Here is a 27056-nt window from a genome sequence, read left to right as displayed (position 1 = left end):
TTCCTAGTCAACAAGAAATTCTATTACTTCAGAAAAGTAGAAACAAATACATAAATACTTACATAGATGATATGAATTTCAATTTATTTTATAAAGATAGTCATATGGCTGAGCCTGTCTTCATAATTATCTTTTCCAACAGGAGGAAATACATATAAACACAATTATGAAACCTTCTTAAAAATAACTGAAGGGTGATGACAGGATATGTTTTTAAATATTTTTGAGAGTCAATGTTTTGATATTGTTTTTCATCCTATGGTCATCTTCTAACACCTAGAAACACGTTAAAACCCTGTTTTGCGAATATCAATTCTGCAACATTTCTGAGAACGGAGGAAAATTTCAATTAATATAATTTTTGTTTTGAATAACACAAAAGGACAATATGTGTAGCTTAAAAATGAAAGTTTTTCTTTCTTTAAAAAAGGGTTAATTTTTTTCAAATTTTACAGTTTAAATTTTTTTACGTTTTAAATTAAAATAAAGTTAGTTTGTTTTTCCCCTTCTCGTTCTGCCTACCAATTATTGATGCACCTCTCCCTTTGCTCTCTCTTGTATTCATGCCTCCATTTTTAAATTATTACATATATGTGTGAATATATCCTTAAAGAAATATAACCTCCTCAATCTATACAGTTATTCATGTACACACACACACACACACACACACACACACACACACACACACAGTGGATTTATGTGTATTTTTCTGTAATGTATGCCCTGGGTCTAAGAGCCCTCAGAGGTTAGAAGAGTATCTAGAGTTTGAGTTTCATGAAGTTATACGCTGCCTGATGTGTGTGCTAGGAACCAAATTCATGCTCTTTGGAAGAGCAAGTGTTTTTAACTGCTGAACCATCTCTCTAGTCCCAGAAGTGAGAGAATTTCATCATGGGCAAAATTATACTTAAGAAAATACTATAGTGGGTTGGGGATATGTACCAGTAGGTAAAGTGTCTGTTATATAAGCACCAAGAACTTGGATGCCTTTCATTTGCATAAAGAGACAGACATGGTGGCATACACCTGGAGACAGAGATAGGTGGATACCTGGAGCCCATTGGCCAGCCAACTTGCAGGCAAAATAAGACACCTCTAACCTTTTACAAAGTTCATTAAATTTAGGTTTTAGTTTTCTGGGGTAAATGGAGACAGAATGTATGTGTGATACATATTGTTAATTTTTTCTTTTTGGACAGTGAGTGATGGGAATATGGGCATGGACATTAAAGAGCTTTCTTAGTATTAATTTGAAATAGAGTTTAATCATATAGTTCCTTATGAAAAGCCTCTTTAGTAACATCAGAGTTAGTACTCAAGAAGAACCACCCAAATAAACAGCAAGTTTTCAATCTCAGCTGGAGGAAAAACTACTAGGCTTCCTCTGGACAGTGCAAAATATGCCACTAATTTTGGCTCACATAGCCACAGCACCTATTCTACTCAGGAGTATCCTACTCTGAATGAGTCATAGGGTCAGATTTGTTGCAAGATTATCCTATATAAAAATGAGAAGAAATCTTGTTTGAAAGAAGAAAGACCATCCTGAAGACTCTCAGGTAAATTTTCAAAACTGGAAACACTTGAGGTTTAAATTAATGTCCCTCAACAGAAGAATGGATACAGAAAATGTGGTACATTTACACAATGAAGTACTACTCAGCTATTAAAAACAATTATTTTGTAAAATTCTTAGGCAAATGGATGCATCCGAAGGGTATCATCCTGAGTGAGGTAACCCAATCACAAAAGAATTCACTTGATATGTACTCACTGATAAGTGGATATTAGCCCAGAAACTTAGACTATCCAAGATACAATTTGCAAAACACAAGAAATCCAAAAAGAAGGATGACCAAAGTGTGGATACTTCATCTCTCCTTAGAATGGGGAACAAAATACCCATGGAAGGAGTTACAGAGACAAAGTTTGGAGCTGAGACGGAAGGAATGACCATACAGCGACTGCCTCACCCGGGGGTCCATCCCATAATCAGCCACCAAACACAGACACTATTGCATATGCCAGCAAGATTTTGCTGAAAGGACCCTGATATAACTGTCTCTTGTGAGGCTATGCCAGTGCCTGGTAAATACAGAAGTGGATGCACACAGTCATCTATAGGATCGAACACAGGGCCCCCAATGGAGGAGCTAGAGAAAGTACCCAAGGAGATGAAGGGGTCTGCAACCCTACAGGTGGAACAACAATATGAACTAACCAGTACCCCCTGAGCTCGTGTCTCTAGCTGCATATGTAGCAGAAGATGGCCTAATCGGCCATCATTGGGAGGAGAGGCCCTTGGTCTTACAAAGATTATATGCCCCAGTACAGGGGAATGCCAGGGCCAGGAAGTGGGAGTGGGTGGGTTGGGGAGCAGGGCGGGAGGAGGGTATTAGGGACTTTCAGGAAAGCATTTGAATTGTAAATAAAGAAAATATCTAATAAAAATTGTTTAAAAAACAAAGAGAAAGTATGAAATATAAGTACAAAAGTCACAGTAGTATAAAACTCACACTCAGAATTGACAGCAGGTCTTCAGTGCTGCACTCAGGTTTCAAACGGTCCTTGAACATTTTGACGGTTTTGTGCTTCAAATAGTAATAGGAGGCAATTCGGCCACAGGTCAGTGGTTCAATGCTGCGATTATCCTGTTTTAAGTAAAGATAAAATAAAGCAAATGAGACATTCAGTGGAGGCTTCCATTACTCCGAGGGTAATAATTCACACTGTAGTTGCTACTTGCAAATTTGGATAGCACAAGCTCCATGTGGCCTGCCGTATTGTTGAAAGCTGGCTCACAAGTCTTACCTCTCCAACTTCAATGCAGTGGGAAAGCTCCAATTCAACCAGAGACTGCCCAATCAGATGTGACAGGAACTTGTTTATGGAGTCCTGGCTAACGTCACCCAAGCTGTAGTAGCTAGGAAAAAAGCATGGTCAGTTTCAAGGTGTGTCTGCTAGACCTGTCAAGTCAGCTTTACAACTTTGTCAGAACTTTAAAAGCATGAATTTACACCAAATAAAAGCTCAATGAAAAGTTAAAACAACCACAATTAACATTCCCATTTTGTAGGTCAAAGGTCTAAAACTAAAGTTTGCTAACACCAATGAAAATGATAATAAATCACAAATACATAGATAGTTAAAATGGCACATGAAAAAAACTGTCTATTTTGTTTTTGTACTCTTTTTAAATATGAACCTTAAGAAAATGATTTATGCCGGGCCTGGTGGCGCAGGCCTTTAATCCCAGCACTCGGGAGGCAGAGGCAGGTGGATTTCTGAGTTCGAGGCCAGCCTGGTCTACCAAGTGAGTTCCAGGACAGCCAGGGCTACAGAGAAACCCTGTCTCGAAAAACAAAAAAAAAAAAAAAAAAAAAGAAAATGATTTATTTATTATAAGTAAAGACCAAAATATAAAAGTATAGAATTATTCAATGAAGACATAAATAATTCCTAACTTTCATTAAATGCCGACTACATCATCAGCACAGGATTAAAATATCTGTATGAGAAAACACTTTCTTAAGCTAAACTTGGTATTAATTCTATTTCAAAGTAGCCTTAGGCACTAAGTTTAAGAAGTACAAAATGCAAAGTTTGGCTGAAATCACATACAATATACACATATGAGTTCATGTACACACACACACACACACACACTCACTCACTCGCTCCCCTTAATGACTTCATTAATCAATCAGAGCTACTGATCTTAATGGTACATGAGTTCTAGTAAATTTTAAGAATTTTTTTCCCTAGTGTTTATGCAACAAATGCTGTTCTAATGCCCAAAAGGAGAGTCACCAAGCTAAAATTAAGCATTCTATCTTGGAATGCAGAGAAAACACAAAGGTTCAGGCTCTGTGTAGTTTCCAAATGAATGCTGTAAGAACAGATAATTCATCTGACCATTCATTTTTCACTGCAACAATGAAGGGCAAATCCCTGACCACAAGAAGTTTTGTTTGTACCTGAGAAGAAATCTAAAGAGTGTTACAGAACAGCTGTGCGCTCCTTACCAGGAGGCCCGAGCCAGACTTAACTCTGACCAGTTAATAAAGATTTTTAGCTATCTTTATTAATATTGGAATTATTACTAGACCAGTCTAAGATTGAGTACTATCTAGCCTTTTCCAAGGAAGTTTGTCATCCTGTTACTGTTCAACTGTTTGGCTTTTGTTTTCAAGCAGGTCAACTACACCCGGACTGGACAGAGTGAAGCAAGTGCTATTCAGTCTCATCTCACTACAGGAGCGGTGACAAAAACTCTTCAACATCTAAACATTATATCGTGGTTTGGCATAATTTTTTAGTAAATAAATTAGGAGGCAAGGTCAACGCCCTTAATAAGTAGTGCTGGCGTTACGGCAAGATGTTAAAGATATCATGTGAAAGTTACATTCATATTCTAGTATCTACCTAGGCCTAGGAAATAGGGGTGAGGTGACATTGCATTTTTCATGAGATCTGTTAGAACAAAACACCCCAAATCAGGTTTTTCTAATCAAAGATTTACTAAAGGATCCCTAGTGGTAAAATAAAATTCTGACTGGCTTACACTGGATTTCTTCCTCAAGCTGCCAGCCCCATCCTTAGACTAACTAAAATCCAAGACAAGTGTGGCTGCTAAGCCACCACAGCTCCTGGGCAGGACGATAGAACATAAATATATTTTTTGTGTCAGTCCAGCAAATTTAATTTTTTAAATATTAAGGGCGGAAATGTTGGGGTCTCCCACCTCCACTAATCACTCTCCCTCTAAACATTATATTGTGCCCCCTACAGGCACACAGAATTGCTACAGAGAGGACCTCCCCAGATCTCCCAGAATGCAGCGTCCTCGGACCGCCTACAATCGTTCGGACCGCCCACTATCGTTCGAACCACCTCGATCCTTGGACCCGCCTTGATCCTCGGACCCACCTACAATTGGACTGCTGCGGCATCTTCAAAGGGACTCAAGGGCAGGCTGGGAATCTTTCCTTGTACTTAAGAAAAGTCTGATTATTAAAACATCAGAGCTCTGATCAGTGAATTGACAGGGCATCCATTTTCCTTTGGGGGGGGGGGAAGAAAAGAAATCTAAAGAGTGAAGGTTACATGAACAATCATGGCAATTTACTAACTCCTGACAGTAAACTCCACTGGAATCTATAATATTCTACCCATCCTCTAGTCAAAGGACAAGAGTGGAATTGAGAGTGGTCTTGAAAATTACAGACTCTTCACTGAAATCCCATCAAGGTGGTTTCAATGTTTGAACAGGATTAGAAAAAAAAATGTCCGCAATCTCAAATGAAAGGTCCATATGAAATTTTTATCACAGAGGGATGGAGAAACATGCCAAGGTGACTTTGTGGGAGGCAGTTTCAATTTCTACAGAAGTTAAAACTTATTTTAAAATATTTGAGTGAAGAATTAAAATAATGTCAGGATAAATTTTAAGTAGAAACAGAAGTTAGTGGAAATGGTGAACATCACAGTGTCCCCCCCACTGACACTCCTAAGACACTAGGATTTGAATTGTCTACACTCACCCAAGTCTTCCCTGTGGAATGATCAGTCAAAGGCTAGATTTTGCTTAGCAAAAACCTTTCTGTTCATGGAAAAAGTACTGCTGTTTAAACAAATAACCTTTTGTCACAAAGCTCAATGCAGAGATTGCCAATGAAGAGATAAAATGAATTATAAATATTATTAATGTTCTCAAAGTGCTCATATTTATGGAATAAGCCTATGTGGAAATAAAAAGAAGCATTAGAAAAAGTCAGGAACTACGTCTTTTATCTTGGGAAATGATTAATTTCTGATATTTAGTTCGGATAATTCTGCTTTAAAAGTGAAAATACAAATTCTGGATCTACTGGGTCAGTGATTAAGAGCCCTAGCTCATTTCCCAGAGGAACAAGGTGCAATTCTCTTCTTTGGCCTTTACAGGCACCATGCAATCACACAGTGCACAAGCATACATTCAGGCAAAACAACATAAAAACATAAACATGGAAATAAAAAACATAAAACATAAAATAATAAAACATTCTGGCTATTTGAAGTATCAAAAGTAGACTAATTTCCAGGTTGCTAAAATGTTTCTCATTGATTTTTAATCCCAAAATTAAATTTCTCAAACTTTCTGCAATGTAAGGACTCTATCTATACCTGACATTAATTGGGCTTCCTAAGCCTATACATCTTAATATTATCTACAACTGTTAAGCAGTTCCAGTTTAATAAAATCATCTCCAAGTTAAAATACTGGTAAATGTGCACAAGAAAATGCATTGATAGTATCATTTTCAGAGTCAAAAACATTCTTCATGCAATTCAATTTATAGAAAACAATATTATCATGAAAGAAAAATTAAATTTTTACTTTTATTTATGTTTATTAGGATGTATAATAAAAAATCAAAGATTTTGTTTTACATCACTAATAATTGTTATCCTAAATATTTAACTGAAATGCCAATTTGCGACTTCATACTATAAAAAATATTAGATGTAAAAATACTTAAAGACATCAATTTTAAATCTCCTTAAGACAGATGATTCAGAATTTATTTTGCTACATTTACTATAATTTGTTTTATTTTACTTTTTTAATCATAATTTTGTTTTGTGGTGAATTTTCCTTCTAAGTGTTTTTGAGGATTTCATTCAGATCAGTCAGTCAAACACTTTGTAACCAGTAAAAAAAAAAAAAAAAAAATCAATTGCTAAAACAAAAAACTTTCATCAAATTTATGCTGTCTATGATAATATAAATTACCTGACAAAACATTATTCACAATCTAACCACTGAACAATCACCTTGTTCTAAAAGGAAGTATCTAAAGTTGTTACTGATAGCCATTCCTTACAAAAAAAAATTTTTTTCTCTAATTATTGTCAAAATTCTCACAGGTACAGCTGCAGGAAACACGAATACAATCCATGCTACTGAACTTTACTGAGAGTTATGAAACATATTTCTTGGCTTAATATTTGATCTGAAGGCAAGACATTAAAAAATTCTAAAAAGTATATTGTCCAACATAATTAGATAAGTAATTTTTGAGACAATGCAAATGTAAAACAATTGTTTTCGGATACATAATATGTGGAGAGTTAATAAATGCTATGGTCTGATTGACTATACAATATGTTCCCATTCTTCCTCTGAGTGAACTTTGTTATTTCCCAGTTTCTAACCAAAGTACAAACAAATATTACTTTCAATAATCACTTTACTAACTTGAAAAAGCCTGTGGCAGCTAACCAAAAGGGCTTGTTTTCATGTTGTACTCTCTACAGTAGAAATTTATAACTTACTGGTTATTTAAACATCGATTTTTACACAAGTGTTTAATTACAGCTAACAGGCAGACTGCAGTTCCATGCTCACTGTGTCGAATCATCAAGTCATCATCTTTGTCTGCTACAAACAGAAAGCTATTGTCAGCATGCTGTTTCATTTCTTTCACAGAGAAAGGCAGTTTTGCAGTAATTGACTTGTCAGAAGCTCTAATTTATGAGACTGAGTTCTGTAAGATTTCTCTATATTGGACTTAACCTGCACACAAGCAGGGCTGAATATTTACAATGCTGTTAACAGGTGCTGAGCTGTTTAATGATTCTAATAGCCAGAAGCGTACTGAGAAAGCCAGCGGGATCACAATTACAGGCTGTTTGAACACAACAATTACTAGTCCCCTGAGAAGTGTGAAAGTCAAAGGCAGTTTGATACTGACAGCATCTAGCACATGGGCAAGACAAGCTAACTTATATTAGCAGTCCATTGGGAAAAAGTCACAACAAGGCTCTTCCTGACATAAAAATGTAAAAGTCCATAAAATTTAAACAATTAAAACCTAACATAACTTTAAAAATATTATCCTTTAAAATCTTTATCAAGGTAGAAAAAAGAATCACACACACAAAGTCTCAGTATATTTTTCTAATTTTAAAACAGATAAAATTTCCCTATCTAGGAATGAAAAAGGTTTTATAAGTAAAGTGAAACTGAGACAAAGTTACAGCAGTTTGCATTTAATGTTAACAGTGGCAGCCAGTTCCTCTTTGGTTTATGTAAACCTGGCTAGATAGCTTGCGGGAAATTTTCCATCAGTACTGAAATGTCACTGCAGTAACTGTCAGTGCTGGGAAGTCATTTGTTACAACACCATCTTTTTTTATGTTCAGATTATGCAGCAGTAATAATGACACAAATAATGGAAGAGCGCTCGGGGACAGCTGAAAAGACCTCATTTTTGCCTAGATATATTTAAAAGCAGTGAAACTGAAAATACAAATTGAACCACAAATTCAATTTGGAATAGTTTCTATTTTATGAAAACAATGTGTTTAAACACATTTGAATGAGTGTATACACATGCAGATATATAATAGATGCATATGTATTTACAAACATGTGTGAATATAAGCAGGCACACAGCAAGCCAGGAACAGTGGCTAGTGTGGGGTAGTGCTAGCTTTATTGTGGTGGTACAATAAAGGGGATGTAGAACAATCAGGTTTCTTATTTATCTATAAAGAACTATCTTTTGGAAAAAGTATTTCTGTTCTATGGGTAAATAAACATAAACTTGTTACCTGATTACATACACATGCACTCATGCATGAGCACATACAGAAGCTAGCTTGCATATGTATACCATTCCCTACTAAGATAAGTCAAATTTCAGTTTATTCTACTGGAAGAAAGAAAGCACTAAGGAAAAAAAATTAAAATTAGATAAAATGCATCTGTTATTATGAGAAAAATGTAATTTTTAAAGAAATTTAACTGTTTCCTTAACTCTTACGTTTTTGTCCCTTGCACTGGGGATAGATGATTTTAACAGAGACAATAATTAAAAAATAATAATCAAAGTCAGTCATGAGGATGTAAAGTAAAGGGATTGCTTGCACACTGTTGGTCAGAATATAAATTAGTAGTTATTTTGGAGAGCAGTATGAAAATTTCCCATAAGACTAACCACAAACTTAACAAATTATCCAGCTGTCACGTTCACCTCAGCATCTTCTACAGCATCCAAGAAAGTAAAACAATCTAAACACCCACCAGTGGATGAACAACTACATAATAGCACAAATACACATGATACTACTCAGCCTTTAAAAAGAAAGAAATGTAGCTGGGCATGCTAGTGCACACCGCTAAAATTCCAGCACTCAGGAGGTAGAGGCCGGTGGATCTCTGTGAGTTTGAGGCCAGTCTGGTCCACAGAGTGAGTTTAGGATAGCCAGGGCTACACTGAATTGAAAAACCAAACATCAAATACCAAAAAGGAAAAAAGAAAAAAGAAAAGAGAAAAGAGAAAAAAGAAAGAAATATATTCTCAGCAAACTGAAATGAGTATACACAGTACAATGCACTGATGCCCAGAATTTGAAAGCAGTTTGCTTATTTTGCCAGGTGTGGTAAAGACAGAAAGGTAAGATACTGGTAAATAATGCAGTTTCAGTTACTAGGAAGATTGAGTGCTGGTGATCTGCAAAGCAGGGTGACTGACTTAATATGTATTTAAAAATGAATTAAGTAATAGATTTTAACCTTATTACCACAAAACATACATGAGGTGGAGGATATAAATTATGCCTAATTAACTGATTTGGCAAGATACAGATGTACATAAATATCTTAAAATTTAACCTGTAGATTTAAAAAGATTAAGAATTTTTAAAAGATAAATGTTTATAACATTCACTGACAAATGTTTCTAACAATATCTGTTTAAAAGGCAGTCTCTCAGAAACAATGTAAGGGCTTATTTACAGCTTATTAAAAAGTTTACTGTACACTCTGGGCATAGTTTTTATTTTTATGTAGCTGTAAAGGTATATAGATTTTTTAAAAACTGTTCAAGGCAGGAAGGCATTAAATAGCCCAAACTTGTCAAGCATGGTCTCCACAAAGAACAGTTGTAGCACAGTATCAAGAAGAGAGGTGGTCAATGAGTGTAGATGTTTGTCTTCTGGACTTGGTAATTGGTCTGCTGGAGACGCATGTGTGGGACATCAGAGCTGACTCTGCTGCTCTGGGCTGTGCTAATGTGGCCACAGTGCCTCATTTCCTGGGCCTTTCTTTGTTCATGAAAGGTAGATGAGAGCAGTAACAAGTTAAGACCTTAAAATAGCATGATAGATATAGATAACTTCCACAAATATTATTAATAATTTGTATTTTGTAATTTATTAATTCTAATTTTTATGTTCATAAGCCCCTTTATATCATCTGCATTTTGCTATTCTTTACCTAGTTTCTTGAGATCAATGTCTAGTATTCATTTCTTTATTTAAAGTCTTTAAAGCTACAAAATCTTTATGGATCTGTGCTTTGGTTTTTCTTTGATAGGAAACATGTATTTATTTATTTTTTTGTTCTAGTCTACTTAATGTTTTAATTTCATCTTTCATTGGTATATGTTTTAAATTCAGATTGGTTACTTAACATCTTTTTCTGTTTATACAGGTTGAATATTCCTAAAACAAAACCCAAAATGTAGAATGCTCCAAATTCTGAAATGTTTTGAGGATCCACATCATATCACAAGTAAAAATTCCACATCTGATCTCATGTGACAAGTTGTGGTCAAAATATAGAAACACTAAAAAAAGTTTTACATGAAATCACTTCCAGGCTATATGTCTAATATCTGCATGAAGTATAAATGAATTCGTGGTCATATACGGACACCTGTCCCAGGATATCCCATTAGCCATATGCAAATATTCCAAAATCTAAAACAATTCTTAACCCAGAACGCTCTGTGGCCTGTCATTTATTGCAAGGTATGCTCTGTCTATATGCATTCTGTCCTGCTCTGAGAACGTAGCTTTTTGAACTAAATTTGGAAGCCTGATTATATCTTTCTGGTCTAGTACATGACAAAGTTTACTTGTAAATTGTTATCTCTCTACATAGTCCTTTGTAATAGCACATGTACAAAGACGCACAAGAATAATTCAAATCTATTAATTGCTATTCAACGGCTGTATTTTATAAAATATATATCTATTATTTTTATTTTTATAGATAAGCTAAAATTACATATAGCTGTAATTTTGTTGAACTAGAAATTTGGATTTCCATCACTCCTTGTTTTATATATTTTGACACGGTCTTTAGACACCTGCCTCCTTTTGGAAAACCGTTTGGTGATTTTACTTGCTATTGATACAAAGCATTCTTATTGTTTTAATTCTTATTTTACCTTATTTTTTCCCATATCTTTAACAGACATTTATAACTTTAGATGAACAATCTCTATATTCAATGATTTTTCTGTTGTATAGGAAAGAATTCAAGTTCTCAAGACTTTGGGTCTGCGTGTTTTCTTTCTGTAAGCCAATAGAATAATCCCTTTAAAGTCAAAAGAAAAATCAGTTTAAGAAAAGAACTGTAGGAAAGTATTCAAGGCATTGCATAATGAGAAATAAAACAATGTGGTGTTATGTGATGCCTTTGTGAATGGTCAAGAACCTCCAGATAATATACCAAGGACAAATAACTCCAGGGACTACCTAGGAGTAGACTGTAAACAATGAAATCATACTAACTGCTGTTCTTTTACGTCCAAGTTGAGTGAACCCCAAGATGAACTGACTCGCTTAAGATTGATCTTTAAATACCCAACTATACTTGTTATGTGGCTAGAAGTTTCATTAACGGTTAAATACTAACTATCTGATCACAGCCTTTTGTAAGTTTAGTTGAACCTCACATGGCATCCATCACTAGCTTACGAATACTAAGGAAATAGTCTGCTCCAAGCACAATCTCATCATACTATGCCTAAATGTGCTTCATCCCATCCAATGTTCAATCAACACCACAGGTGTCAACACCGACTGCTGGGCATTGCACCCATATTCCAGAGATCCAACAAAGCATAACAATCTGCCACAAAGTTTACCTGGTGCTTCTATGGAAGACTAAAGTCAATTTTCAAAATGCAGGTTGTAGTAGATCTCAGTTTTCTATGAAAGCTGAGAAAAACAGGCTTGAAAGCCTCTCTTTCTACACAGTTCTAAAAGCAAAATCCAACTCTAAAATTTATAATCATCAAACTTCCAAGCAAGCAGTCCCTTCAGTGAACTAGAAGACTGCATCATCCTAATAAAACTGTAAGTTCTGTCACCTAACATATCCATGCACCAAACATATCTATAGGGCTCAGGACTACTTTTACAGGATTTTATAAATAGGATATCTCATGGTGGGCATAAATACTGTACATTTAATCTTATAAGCAGATAATGCAAAGACAGACAGTAAGTTTATTAGAAACAAGATATAGCATCACTTATAGTCTTCAAACATTACTGCACTTTGAGTGCTATTTGCACAAAGCATTCATGACTATCTCCAGACTAGTTTTAACACACAAAACCACCGTTAAGAAGTCATGACTGTCTTAAATTGTTTATTATGTAAATTATTTATAAACATTAGGTGTAGTAACCTAATTACCTAATTAGGTGTATCAGTGGAGCTCAAGAGTATTGCACATTTTCCAGGCTGCCTGGTGAGAGCCACTAGATGTGGACTGGTTTGGTGAACCACTAGTGTCATGATTTTTTTCTGATAACTTTATGCAATGAATCAATGATGATAACCTTGAAGAATTTTATGTGGAATCTTTACTAACCCACTAAGAATTTAGAACTCTAATCAAAGTTTCACAATGTCATCCAGCTCTCTCCTTAGCCACAGATTTTGAAGGCTTTGAGCGAACTTTGGCTGGTTACAACCAGGATGGACAGGCTTGCCATAAGTTGCACCATTGAGAACTGGGCATTTGTGGACACCACAGCAGACAAAAATACGACATAATCTTTCTTGGCTTTGTATCTCACCCTTTGTGCTTTATCAAGCCAGGTAAGGTGGGAAACACTGTGCAATGCAGAGCTGGTGGTAGTTCCAGCAGCAGAAACTCAAAAGAAAGTGTATTGCATCAGGCTGCTTCTTCCTCCATAGCTCCTGGATATACTTTTATGCACCCATCTTGGCTCACCTGATGACTGTCACCAGAGGAAAGACCAATTTTGTTTGCATGTTATTGTGCTCTCTTGTTTGCTTTCTCTCATACTGTTTTGAGAGAAAGTTTAGCTATGTAAGTCAATATCACCTCTACTCTGCCTCGCCAGTGATAGCATTACAGGTGTACACTAGTATTCCTCTTGTACAACTTCCCAACCTTAATAGTCAATTAAATATGTTTTAAAACTTCTGTTTTAATTTTGTATGTGGCAGAGGCACAGAGGCACAGAGGCACAGAGGCACAGAGGCACAGAGGCACAGAGGCACAGAGGCACAGAGGCAGAGGCAGAAGGTATCTCCCGTATCTCCGTGAGTTTGGGACCAGCCTGGCTTAGTGAACTCCAGAACAGCTGAGTTCCAGAATAGCATTAGAGCTATACAGTGAGACACTGTCTTAACTGCCAACCCCCAAATAAATAGAAGTAAATGGATCTGAGAATTTATATCTTAAAACAGGGAAATATAAACCATGGGCAGGATTTATTACCATAAGTGACCTAACTTATGACACAAAATGATTCTGCCCATGTCCTGTGCTGAAACACTGCAGTGGTGCTCCTTTTACCCACAATGAAAAAGCCAAAGCTGTGGCCTGTACCACATGACTTATTCACCATAGCAAAGCAAAAACTTTTGGTTTTGTCTCCAAAACAGCTAGAATTGTGGTTGGAACTTGGAGCGTTATGGTTGTCCACCAACCACTTTACCAAGGAGGTTTGTACTGCAGAATAATGAATGATAGCTGTATTCTAACCAGAGTTATCACAACCATCCATTTAGGTAGCTACTAAAGGAATAAACACATGTGCTATATAGGTAGTCAAGAATGGCTACTTTTTGCATTCTAAAAATCAGTTGATATATCATTTATGGAAAAGTGGTTGGAATATTTAAGACTTTCATGGCCTGGCTGGCTAAGATGGCTGGGGAGGGTATACCAAACAAGATCAACAATGGCAGCAAAAGCCCCAAGGAAGAAAAACCTGCTTATTGGAGTGGGTAAATAATAGTCTTCTTCTATCTTTTCCAGTGCTTTTGGGAATGGTCCTACAGGTCAATGAACAGGGAAAGCAACTGCCACAAGGAGAAACTTCTGTAAGCCAGGTCACTAAGACGGTGGACTCTTTAGACAAGTAGTCCCTCAATTTCCTCTGAGGCAATGACGGCCATAAGACAAAGCTTGTGAGACAATGTGAACTCCGCAATGCATGCTGACTACATAAACGTTGACGATAAGCAGGGTTGACCCAAAAGTCGCTGATATTCAAAATTCCTTGGATCAGAGAGCTAGTATAATTTCCTTTTAAAAGTCATTGCTGTGTACCACTTCTAGTTCCAGCTCTAATTACTACTGTTTATTATGGCTGTATATAGATTTCCTCACCATAACAAAAAAAAATGAAGCCAATTCAATCAAAAATCACTGGGAAATTTCTTACTCATGTTAAAAGAAAACCAAACTGTATCTAATTTACATTTTCTACATAATTAACTTAATTTTTGATAAACAGTATTTGATAGAGCACAAATGAGACTAGAACAGGGATAGATGAGAAACAGTTGAAGAGTGACTAAAACTACGGAAAGTGAAAAAAATAGATCAGTTCTGATGTAAAAGCCAAAATGATGAGTGGCAATATCAACAGAAGAAAATGAGATTCAAGAATTTTGATAGGTTTATGATTAATTCAGCTTTAGGCCTAGTAAGAATGAAATGCTGTGGTAGACTGTGTTGTAGTATTCACAATGAGAAGATACTACAGTCATTTGATGGAGCAAAGACCCAGCAGCATACTTTGAATCCCCTCATGTCCAGGTGATATGCAAATACACAAAGAACATAATACCATGTGTACTGGTTGGTTTTGTATGTCAATTTTACACAAGCTAGAGTTATCACAGAGAAAGGAGCCTTCCTTGAGAAAATGTTTCCATGAGACCCAGCTGTAAGGTATTTTTTCAATTAGTGATCAAATGGGGAGGGCCCATTTCGGGTGGTGCCATCCCTGGGCTGGTAGTCCAGGGCTCTATAAGAAAGCAAGGTGAACAAGGCAGGGGAAGCAAGCCAGTAAAGAACATCCATCCATGGTCTCTGCATCAGCTCCTGCTTCTTCACCTGCTTGAGTTCCAGTCCTGAACTTCCTTTAGTGTTGAACAGCAATGTGGAAATGAAAGCTGAATAAACCCTTTCTTCCCCAACGAGCTTTTTGATCATGATGTTTGTACAGGAATAGAAACCCTGACTAAGACACCATGTGATGAGAAGAGAATAGTGTTTCTTCACTGGTATAAAAGCGACATGTGAGCAAACTTCTGCCTAACTCAAACCAAAGGATGGCATATAAAATAACCAGCCAGCATTCATCAAGAGGCAAAATTTTCAGAGACAGAAAGCCAAAAATGTCACAAGATAGACAGAACTAAAGAAACAAAGCACCAAATGTAATACAGAATACTAGGTTGGATTCTAACAGAAAGGCTGGGCTAGGGGGCAGGTCGAAGGACAACCAACAGGTGAAACCTGAATAAAGGCTATATGTTAGCTAATCGTATTGTGCAAATGTCAATTTTCTGAGTTTGAAAACTATACTGTGGTTATAAAAGGTATCAGGATGTCAGAGAGGTACAGAGGGTCAGGAAATCGAACAAAAATATGTAGTGTGGGGTTGGGGGGATGAGGAACTGGGGATAGCCACTGGAGGGTCCCAGACATCAGGGAAATGTGAGGCTCCCAGGACCCGATGGAGATGACTTTAGCCGAAATGAGCAGAGAAGGGGGAGTACCTACTGATAGTATGGCCAGTAGGTAGGCATGGCCCCTGGTTGAGGGATGGCGCTACCCACCCATCTCAAAGTTTTTAACCCAGAAATGTTCCTTTCCAAAGGAAGAGCAGGGACAAAAAAATGGAATAGAGACTGAAGGATGGGCCAACCGGGGATGGCCCACCTGGGGATCCATCATGTCAGCAGACACCAAACCTAACACTGTTGCTGTGGTCAAGAGGCAATTGCTGATAGGAACCTAGTGTGGCTGTTCTTTGGGAGATCCAGCCAGCAACTGACCAATGCAGATGTAGATGTTGGAAGCAAACCATCAGACTGAGCTCAGGGAACCTGGTGGGGGAGATGGCAGGACTGGAGGAGCAGAGGGGAATTGCAACCCCATTGAAGAACAACATAGGCTGACCTGACCACCCAGTCTAGAACACCAAGGAGTTTACCTGGAGGGAGCCATAGCTCCACATACTTATGTATCAGAGGATGGCTTTGCCTGAGAGCAATGGGAGGGGAGGTTTGATGCCCCAGTATAGGTGGATGCTGGAACGGTGGGGCACGAGAATGTGGGTGGTTGGGTGTGGGAGCACTCTCATACAGCCAAGGGGGAGGGTGAGGGCGGATGTGGGATGGAGGGTTGGTGGAGGGGTAACCTGGAAGTGGGATATCATGAGATCTAGATAAATGGAATAATTTAAAAAGAAAGAAAGAAAGAAAAAGAGGTATTAGCATAGGGAAGATAGGTTTCATGGTATTACTTTTTAAAGACTTAAATTCTTCCCAAAGAAACCCTAGAGCTTTTATATTTATTTTCCTATACCAAAAAGGCAATGATTTTGTGAACAGGGTAAGAAACAGTATGCAACCTGCTTCTGAACTCCCTTGTCCTATAGGTTTGAATGCTAATCATATAAGCTAGCTGAAGTAATTAGGTTTTTAAAGTAGTCTTCAGGATAGTAGAAAGCAACAAAGCAAATGGCAGAATCACATCTCATTAACTGCTGTTAATTGTGTTTTTTACAATTAACCGGATCAAAAGAGTTTTAGTTGGATTGCTTGATTCAGTATGACCCAGGAAGGATCATACTTACTTACTTACTTTGAGACGAAGAAGATGACGTTAAAAAGTGAAACAACCCATGATCAGAAAGTTAAGGAAGAGCAATGTTGAAAAGAGAACCACTGTTCTCTGGCTTTAAATCTCAAAGTAGTTATAGGATATAGGGCAAGGCACTTAAAGTAACTTGCTTCCATTTATTTCTTCAGTCATCAAGCAAGCTTGGGTAAAATACATGGAAAGTCCATCACATTCCTCTACTCCTATATTCTGTTCCCTTTGGAAAACCTGTAGTTCTAGACCGTCATCATCATCTTTTTTTTTTAATTAGATATTTTCTTCATTTACATTTCAAATGTTATCCCCTTTCCTAGATTCCCCTCTGAAAATCCCCTATACCCTCCCCCTCGTCCTGCTCCCCAACCCATCCACTCCTGATTCTTGGCCCTGGCATTCCCCTGTACTGGGGTATATAATCTTAGCAAGGACAGTCATCTTAATTGTATTGGCCCCTTCCCAAATACTCTAATGGTTAAGGAACTCTAAGCAATGACACCACAATTTAAAACTGCTATCTGTAAGACGAAATGCTGTCTGAAAAGAAATTTCTGAAAAGATTTCTTACCAATTTTCTGCTAAAGACCTCCTAATGACTTACCTTCAGGAATACCTCAGATTTGACCCATGCTCCATTTCCTCTGTATCTGTTACAGCCCTCAGCACCTCCCTCTATTAGGAAATACCTTTTGACTGGTCTTTCTGTTATAACTGTCTTCGTATACCAACTGATGCTCTGCCAAAGTGCATAGGAACTGAACAAAACCTAATCTGACAATGTTATTTCACTTATAAGCATCCACACTGGCTCGTTTCCTTACCTCCTGGCAGCATCAGGGGTGCATCCTCAGCATGGTGCATAGGACACAGACACTGTTCCCTCCAATGCTCTGATATACATTCTGATGGGAACAAGGTTTAGCCCCATGCTCTGTACTCTCTTACTACAGCAAGTTTGCATATGCTCCAAACACTAATAACAGTTCTAAGATCCAGGACCCTTTGCTTTAATTTTATGTCTAAATGTTTTTTTCCTACTATACTTTTTCTATTCCCATAGAATCAAATACACTGCAATCATCTCTTCTCTTCCAGGGTTCTTGTTAATCCTACAAAATGGGGCTGGTGAGATGGCTCAGTGGGTAAGAGCACCTGACTGCTCTTCCCAAGGTCCAGAGTTCAAATCCCAGCAACCACATGGTGGCTCACAACCATCCATAACAAGATCTGATGTCCTCTTTGCGTGTGTCTGAAGACAGCTACAGTGTACTTACATATAATAAATAAATAAAATAAAAAAAATCCTACAAAATGCTTCATAAACTTCCCTCATCCAACTACAACACTTATTTTTCTCTGAACTCCAACCGTACCTAAGACAGTCACTACCACAAAGTTCTGAAGATTTCTTAATGTCTTCCAGTATTTTGTTTCCCAACTGAATAAGAAAATTATCCCATGGCAATTAAAAAGTTAGTAAATGCATAAATCAACTATGCTGTCCTGTACTATGACCACATGAGACATTATCTAAATTTCTGGCGAACTGGCATCACTAGCATGTCAAGAGCCGACAAAAATACAAAGATTGGAGTTTCTTGTAAATACTTGTGCTCTCTGTACATATAATTTGCAATTCTCTTTGAAAAAAATCCCACACTTACCTGGGATTCATGATAAGACGTCGGAAAAAGTAGGTCCAGGTAATATAATCCATTGCATCTTGCTTTGATGTGATTGTACCTCCAGCAATCTCTGCATTTAAGTGGTCAGACAACACTCCTAATAAGCTATATATTGAATAAAAGACAAGAAATATAATGAACAAAACACACTTAATTTAGTCAAGATTCAGATTTTAAGTTCAAAGTTATAGAAAAGTGGCTTTTAAAATTTATATATTGTGTAAAAACTGTCCATAATTTATAAATTTATTACATACTACTCAAAGATAACTGTCAAAAGCCATTACAGATTCATTACTAAAGATTATGAACTTAGGCACACATCATAAGTTAGCACATGGTAGTCCTTGCAATCAACTTTTAAGAAAAGAATGACTATCTGAAAAAATAAAACAAAGGTTGGTAAGAAGAGGGCTAGAAACTTAGAGGAAAGATGAGAACCAAGGGAAAAAAATTTCATGTGTGAAACGAGACCACATGAAGTGCTGCAATCAGAATGGAATAAATACTGTGGAGGAGTACAAGGGAATAGGTGAGACAGGGTTGATAGGAGAAAGGCATTTCTTCTATTCACCAGCTGAGTATTAAGTGCTTGAAAAAATAGAACAGCACTCGATTAGGGATTGTGGTGTATGCAAAGGTGATCAGATGTGTTGAAAAACTGGAAAGAACTCATTAATTTTAGTTCCTTATATAAAATAGAAAAAAGCAAGCAACGTAAGAAAAAGGCTAAATAATTACACATAAGAACTTATGCAAATATTCAAATTAGTTCTTGCAAAGGACATGAAGAGATTAAAAAAAAATTTACCTGAATGTAAAAAGGGATCTTTATGTCAATCACAATTTACTTGTGACAGAACAAGAATGGACACAGCCCGAATGAAACTACTGGCAATGTCTATGTGAAGGCAGTCTATAATCTAGAAATTTCAGTTTCTCATCACAACCTGACAGAAAAACATTTACATGTGCTATTGGAAGGGTAAAATGCTTGACCATTACATTATGCACAAGCATAGTAAGCTGTGGAGCCCAGCAGTTAATACTTGCAGAGGACCTAACCATGGTTTCTGGTACCCACATGGAACTCAACAGACTTTATAACTCCAGTTCCAGGGACCTGATGCCCTTTTCTTGCCTCTCTGGGCATGGCAGGCATGTGGTACATGTACATATATGCAGGCAAAACATGCATACTTATAAAACAAACCACTAAGAGGAAAAAACTGGATTGCTAAATGTGCACTGATAGAGAAGTAAATTAACTATGGAAAACCCTATGACACATAAACTGTTAGAAATATTCAAAGTACTAGAAAAGTTACCTTCTTATAATACAATGTTCAGAGTAAATTAGTTTTTTTTTTAATATATGGGTTGTTACATCAAATGCTTTAAAAATGTATAAGATAGTCATATGATGTTTCTCACATGTTTTTGCTGTATGATTCACTTCATAAAACAATTTTTGTATTTATAGAATAAAGTAAACTTATAGCTGTTTGTATATATTGCCGAGTTTAATTTTGTTTCGGAATTCTATATTCATTTAATAGATACACAAGTCAGTTAAGTTCTTAAAAAAGATTTCATTATGAATTTTATCATCTAAGTTATTCAGACTCCCTAAAATTCCCTTGTTTCTTTCATCTGTCCTCCGTCTTCTAGTTTGTGTCTCTGGATATCTCACTATATAGTCTAGTCCTGGTCGGCCGGAAATGTGCTAATGTAGACCAGGCTGGTCTCAAACTTACATGGGTTTTCTTGCATCTGCCCCCTGAGTCTGGGGACTGAAAGTGTGCACCACTATACCCTGAAAATCCTACCCTTTTTTAAACTAGGAGAATGTTCATTAGTGACTGACACTATCCATCAATACTACAAAGAATTCAACAGGAAAGCACCCGGGTCAGAACATTTCATTATAAAATTTTACATTTTGAATTCAATTGCTTTGAAAGACCAGATAGTGATGAATTTTCTTTTGTATTGTGATAGTTTATTTTTTTTCTTTCAATTTTTTATTAGATATTTTCTTCATTTACATTTCAAATGCTATCCTGAAAGTCCCCTCCCCTCCCCCCGCCCTGCACCCCTACCCACCCACTCCCACTTCTTGGCCCAGGCGTTCCCCTGTACTGGAACATATAAACTTTGCAATACCAAGGGGCCTCTCTTCCCATTGATGGCCGACTAGGCCATCTTCTGCTCCATATGCAACTAGAGACACAAGCTCTGGGGGTACTGGTTAGTTCATATTATTGTTCCACCTGTAGGGTTGCAGGCCCCTTCTGCTCTTTGGGTACTTTCTCTAGCTCCTCCATTGGGGGCCCTGTGTTCCATCCAATAGATGACTATGAGCATCCACTTCTGTATTTGCCAGTCACTGGCATAGCCTCACAAGAGACAGCTATATCAGGGTCCTGTCCGCAAAGTCTTTATGGCATATGCAATAGTGTCTTGGTTTGGTGGTTATATATGGGATGGATCCCCGGTGGGGCAGTCTCTGGGATGGTCTTTCCTTCCGTATTAGCTCCAAACTCTGTCTCTGTAACTCCTTCCATGGATATTCTGCCCTCCATTCTAAGGAGGAGCAAAGTATCCACACTTTGGTCTTCCTTCTTCTTGAGTTTCATGTGTTTTGTACATTGTATCTTGGACATTCTAAGTTTTTGGGCTAATAACCGCTTATCAGTGAGTGCATACCACGTGTGTTCTTTTCTGATTGGGTTACCTCACTCAGGATGATATCCTCCAGATGCATCCATTAGCCTAAGAATTTCATGAATTTATTGTTTTTAATTGCTGAGTAGTACTCCATTGTGTAAATGTACCACATTTTCTGTATCCATTCCTCTGTTGAGGGACATCTGGGTTCTTTCCAGCTTCTGGCTATTATAAATAAGGCTGCTATGAACATAGTGGAGCATGTGACCTTATTACCAGTTGGAACATCTTCTGTGTATATGCTCAGGAGAGGAATTGCTGGATAGTCCAGTAGTACTATGACCGTTTAATTTCTTTAAATAAATTTTACTCTTTGAGCTGAAATGTAAAATCATTTTTATAAAGTTGTTTATAATATCTTATGTTTTAAAATATCTATAATGTCTAATTCTGTTATTTAGACATGATTTTATTTATCTTTGTGAAACACAAACAAATAAGCAAACAGTAGGGCCTAGTGGTGTAGTCCTGTGATCCCAGTTTCTCAGGAAAGGGGTGCTGAGGTATAGAAGCTGCAACTTCAAGGCCTGCCTAGGCTACTGAGTGAGTTCATTCGGTCTGGGTAACTTAGTAAAACCTTGTCTCAAAATAAAAAGCAAGAAGAAGGCCAGTGATATACTTAGTAGTAAGGCTTAGCGTGACTCAAATCCCCCAAACCATCAACATATAAAAGCCAAAGCAAGCAAACAAAAGGTAACCACCAACTTTTGGGATTGTTGAAGTCTTTAATAAATGTTTATCTCATAAAAGATTTGATCAGGTATTGGGCAGAGGGAGGAAACAGGACTGAAGCCCTAAGGGCCAGCAGAAAGAATGGAAACAGGCAACCTCGAGACATAGGAGTTGGGGGTGGGGGGAGCTTCTAGAAAGTACCAGAAACCTGGGAGGTGAGAGACTCTCAGTACCCAAAGTGTCCTTAGATGACATGCCCTACAGTGGGAAGAGTTCAGAGCCCACCTCCAATAGAAAGACAGGGCATCAATAAAGTAGAGGGATGGGTTGCCATCCTATACTCAAAAACTCTGACCTAAAGAACTGCTGGACAAAAATGGAGAAGAGCCTGAGAGAAAGGAGGTCCAGTGAAAGGCCAAAATTAGGATCCAGCTCAAGGGGAGGCTCCAGGTCCTGACACTGTTACTAATGCTATGGTGTGCTTGTAGATAGCATCCTAGCATGACTGCCATCTGAGAGGCCCAACAAGCAGCTCAAAGAGTCAGATGCAGATACTTACACACAACCAATGGACAGAATATGGGGACCCCTGTGGTAGAATTAGGGAAAAGCTGGAAGAAGCTGAGGAGGAGGGTGAGCCTATAGGAAGACCAGCTGTCTCAACTAACCTGGACCCCCAAGATCTCTCAGACACTGAACTACCAACCAGACAGCATAAACCTACTAATATGAGGCCCCTGACTCATATAGAGCAGAGGACTGCCTGGTCTGGCCCTAGTAAGAGAAGATGTACCTAACCCTTGAGAGATTTGAGGACCCAGGGAGTGGGGAGGTTTGGTAGGGTGGAGATGGGGAATGGGAACATCCTCTTGGAAACAGGGGAGGTGGAATGGGATAAGGAACAGCCAGAGGGTGAACCTGGAGGGGGTAATGACTAGATGGTTAAAAAAAAAAGATTAAAGAATTAAATAAATAAATAAATTCCTTCTTGGACATTTTTGTTTTGTTGTTTTTGTTTTTTTTTTTGTTTGTTTCTTTTGATGGAGACAAAGAAGGGGAGGGCAAGTAGAAGAGGTTGCATGAACATGAAGTTGGGTGGGTGGGGAGTTGGAAATAATCTGAGAGGAACTGGGGAAGGGAAAGAATATAATCAAAACATTGTATGACAAAACATATTTTTAATTAAAAAGAAATATAACCAGGAAAACACCAACTTACTTTAAAATGAAACCCTTTATACTAGTTTAAAACCAAACTTACCTTGATTCTACTGGGAAAGGTTCATAAAGAAACTTTTTATAAAAATCTTTTTTGATATCATGAACTAGAATTACAGCTTTGCCCTGGTCATCAAACTGAGGTCGCCCAGCTCGCCCCATCATCTGCAGCACATCTATGGAAGAGTAAATAAAAGGCATTCTGCAGTGACACTTAGTATGAGGTAGAGAGTTATTGATAAGGGCATTCTTCCAACAGAAAGAATTAACAGTCAATAGAATATTATAAGAACATATGTGTGCTTCTTTGATAATTACTAATACATTCCCTAACTTATACATAAAAGTACATACACTATATATATAAAATACGCTATACTGAAAAATTTATATTAAGTGACTGTGATTTAAGTTTGAACTCTTAAAATGGTAGCTTACATTATTTGTGAAATAAATTTCTCTTGAGTTACATGATTTAAGAAGAGTTTTGAAACCCAGAACTGATATAAAAGCAGAAGGGTATGGCGGCCTGCCTGTATCTCAGTGCTTGGGAGGCAGAGACTCTCTAAACAAGTGGCGAACTAGACTAGAGGAGTTCATCTAGTCTGTGATCTAGCAAATAACTAAGCTCATGAGAAAGACAACTGCTATCATTTTCTGGCCTCTACCGGCATGTACACACATAATGCTAGAGTACCCACCACCCTACAATATGAGTGTGATTGCATACATGAACACACAAAATAAATAATATTTCTATTTTAATTAAACAAGGAAAAGCAAACTCATATAGGAAAACCTCTCCTGTTAGGGCATTTGTCTATTTGTTTCCCCTAGATAAGAAGTCTATTTGGTTCTTATCTTTCATCCTCCTGGAGAGTAAAATTTATTTTTTTTAATCTATCAGAACCTTTATAGTAATTTATAATGAAAAACTATTTAGCTTCTGAAATGTATTATTGTACTGCTGAATCAAAATTTATTTTTCTTAGTAACTATTAACCAGTACTATTATAAAAGATACTGAAAAAGTAAATACACAAATTCAATATTTTCTTAAGCAGTTTTACTGAAAAATAATACTTCTTAACTTATTATATACTTAAATGGAATGAAATCTAAATATTAAATTTATATAAACTGTAGTGGCTATTACCTAACCTGCTAAGAAAAAAAATACAAGCTTAATATACCTTTGCAGCAAAGAAGTTACCTGTGATGGGAAAATCCACATAACGTCTTGTCTTTCCATCATAATATTCAGTTCCCTTAATAATTACTAAGTGCGCTGGAAAGTTTACACCCCATGCTAATGTGCTTGTAGCAATGAGAACCTAAAAGATAAAGATAATCTCTTACAGCTAAATAAAAGAAAAACTTCTGTTACTTTTAAATATGTTTTCATGGAGGACAGAAAAGGAAGTACCTGAACTTTACAGTTCACAAACAGCTCTTCTACAGTTTTTCGGTCTCTTTCATGCAGGCCAGCATGATGCATTCCTATTCCAAATGCTAGAGTCAGCTTCAGGTTGGAATCTCGTACTGTTCCAATGATGTTGTCCATCTGCAAATGCAAGCACAGATCCAAGATGCAGATGCATCTGCTTCAAAAGACTCAAGCATTTCAATTACATGTGATTGGCACTGCTGTGCTTTTTTCTTGTAATGACATTATAAACACCTCTACCATTTCCACTGAAGCTAGGTAAACTGAAAAGAATTCCTACTTAGTAAAATCATGTCCTCCATACTACCTGTTTTAATATTACAGTAAGAGAAAAATATATCATGATAATCAGAAGCTCTCCTTAATGATTACAGATAAAAGGATACAATGCTGTCTAAAATGGTTCAGATCTTATTATATTTTAAAAAATACTTACCTTTCTGGTTCTACATTTAAAACTGAGAAAATACAAACAAAAAACATCTGATACAGTCCTAGCAGACAGAAATTATTCCAACAAAGCTTTCATACTGAACTTAGTACCCACTGAGGAAGTCACATGACTTCTCTGAGCCTTAGTTTCTTTATCTGTAAATCAGAATAACAGTAATCTGATAAATGCTTTTAAATTCTCCCATTAGAGCTATGTAATAATAGCTACTGTTAATTTTATATACAAATTTCCTGAAGGGTAAGAAGGATTTGAAGATACCTGAAGGATGTCTTTTTCAAACTTTTCTCCCAGAAAAGGCTACAACTTTAATTATATCAGTCTGAACAATTTTGATTATAAAAAGAAAAATCAGACTATTTTTGTTTATTCCTTATTACTTTGATTAGCAGTGAAGCTACAAAAGCTTTTCCTATTTCCTGGCTCTTTTCTTTCTTTCCTTTTCTCCTTCCTCCCCCTCTCTTCTCATGAATTAACATTTCGCTTTAGCAGAAGTGATAGCTCTCTTTTTCGTATTGGCGTGATAGAGATATTTGTATTTATGGGCATTAACCTTTTGTGTATAACATTTCCTTATTTAGTTATTTTTTTCTTTTATTGGATACTTTATTTACATTTCAAATGTTATCCACTTTCCCAGTTTTCCCCCAGAAACCACCTATCCCACCCACTCCCTCTGCTTCTATGAAGGGGTTCCCCCATCCACCTACCCACTCCCACCACCCTGCCCCTACACTGGGGCATTGAGCCTTCACAGGAACAAGGGCCTCTCCTTCCACTGATGCCCAATAAGGTCATCCTCTGCTACATATGCACCTGGAGCCATGGGTCCCTCCAAGTGTATTCTTTGGTTGGTGGTTTAGTCCCTGGGAGCTCTGGGTGTGTGTGTGTGGGAGGGTGTGGTTGGTTGATATTGTTGTTCGACCTATGGGGTTGCAAACCCCTTCACTTCCTTCAGTCCTTTCTCTAATGCTTCCATTGGGGACCCCGTGTTCAGTTCAATGGTTGGCTACGAACATCCACCTCTGTACTTGTCAAACTCTGTCAGAGCCTCACAGGAGACAGTTTATCAGGCTCCTGTCAGCAAGCACTTCTTGGTATCTCATAAACTAAGCATCTCAAAATCTTTAACTAGGGATCCTTTATCTAGCTGCTACATTTTAGAAGAAATACATAGGTCCACAATATCCAAACAATTGTTACCCTTTCTATGTATTTTGTTTTCTCAATAAAAATCTTGAGGAAATTTAAAATGTGGGAAAAAATTTTATATATAATACATAATAATGCATAATGCAGGAAAGTAAAGCTTGGTAGCAATACTAACTTATAGAAAGCAGTTCATCGAGTAGACAATACTCTGAATAACATACACATAAAAAATATTACCTATCATCAACTTTCACTGTGTTGGCTGCAGTGTATTAGTAGTTCATTCCATCTAGTACCACATGATAACTAACAGCATTTCTGCATTTATCTGTGAACTTAACAAACTATCTGGGGCTAGAGAGATGGCTCGGCGGTTAAGAGCGCTGACTGCTCTTCCAGAGGCCCTGAATTCAATTCCCAGTAACCACATGGTGGCTCTCAACCATCAGTAATGGGACCCGATGTCCTCTTCTGCTGTGTCTGAAGACAGTGATAGTGTGCTCATATACATAAAATAAATAAACGTTAAAGAAAAAAAAACTATCTGAAATTTGGCATAAGATATGTACTCTGCAATTGTGATAAAAACTGCATGGTACTGGTACAGCAACAGACATGTAGATCAATGGAATAGAATTGAAGATCCAGAAATGAACCTACACACCTAGGTCACTTGATTTTTGATAAGGGAGGTAAAACCATCCAGTGGAAAAAAGACAGCATTTTCAACAAATGGTGCTGGCACAACTAGCGGCTATC

The 27056-nt window shown here is 37.2% G+C and overlaps 1 protein-coding gene across 4 annotated transcripts in view; it reads right to left on the bottom strand.

Annotated features, from left to right (window-relative positions):
* Ascc3 (activating signal cointegrator 1 complex subunit 3) overlaps nt 1-27056 on the bottom strand; it is a 279428-nt gene that overhangs the window by 79891 nt on the left and 172481 nt on the right. For 3 of the 4 annotated variants that reach the window (XM_021204568.1, XM_029542105.1, XM_029542106.1), the window contains 6 exons: nt 24674-24811; nt 24461-24581; nt 23291-23423; nt 18608-18733; nt 2815-2926; nt 2520-2654 (listed from right to left, as the gene is read on the bottom strand). In XM_021204568.1, coding sequence (XP_021060227.1) covers nt 2520-2654; nt 2815-2926; nt 18608-18733; nt 23291-23423; nt 24461-24581; nt 24674-24811 — 765 coding nt within the window. Of the gene's footprint in view, nt 1-2519; nt 2655-2814; nt 2927-7326; nt 7427-18607; nt 18734-23290; nt 23424-24460; nt 24582-24673; nt 24812-27056 lie in introns of those variants that run through there. The other variant, XM_029542107.1, reaches the window with a different exon arrangement.

Source organism: Mus pahari, chromosome 9, assembly GCF_900095145.1.
Source record: "Mus pahari chromosome 9, PAHARI_EIJ_v1.1, whole genome shotgun sequence".
NCBI lineage: Eukaryota > Metazoa > Chordata > Mammalia > Rodentia > Muridae > Mus > Mus pahari.
Note: the sequence above shows the minus strand (reverse complement) of the source record. Positions and strands in the feature narration are given on the sequence as shown.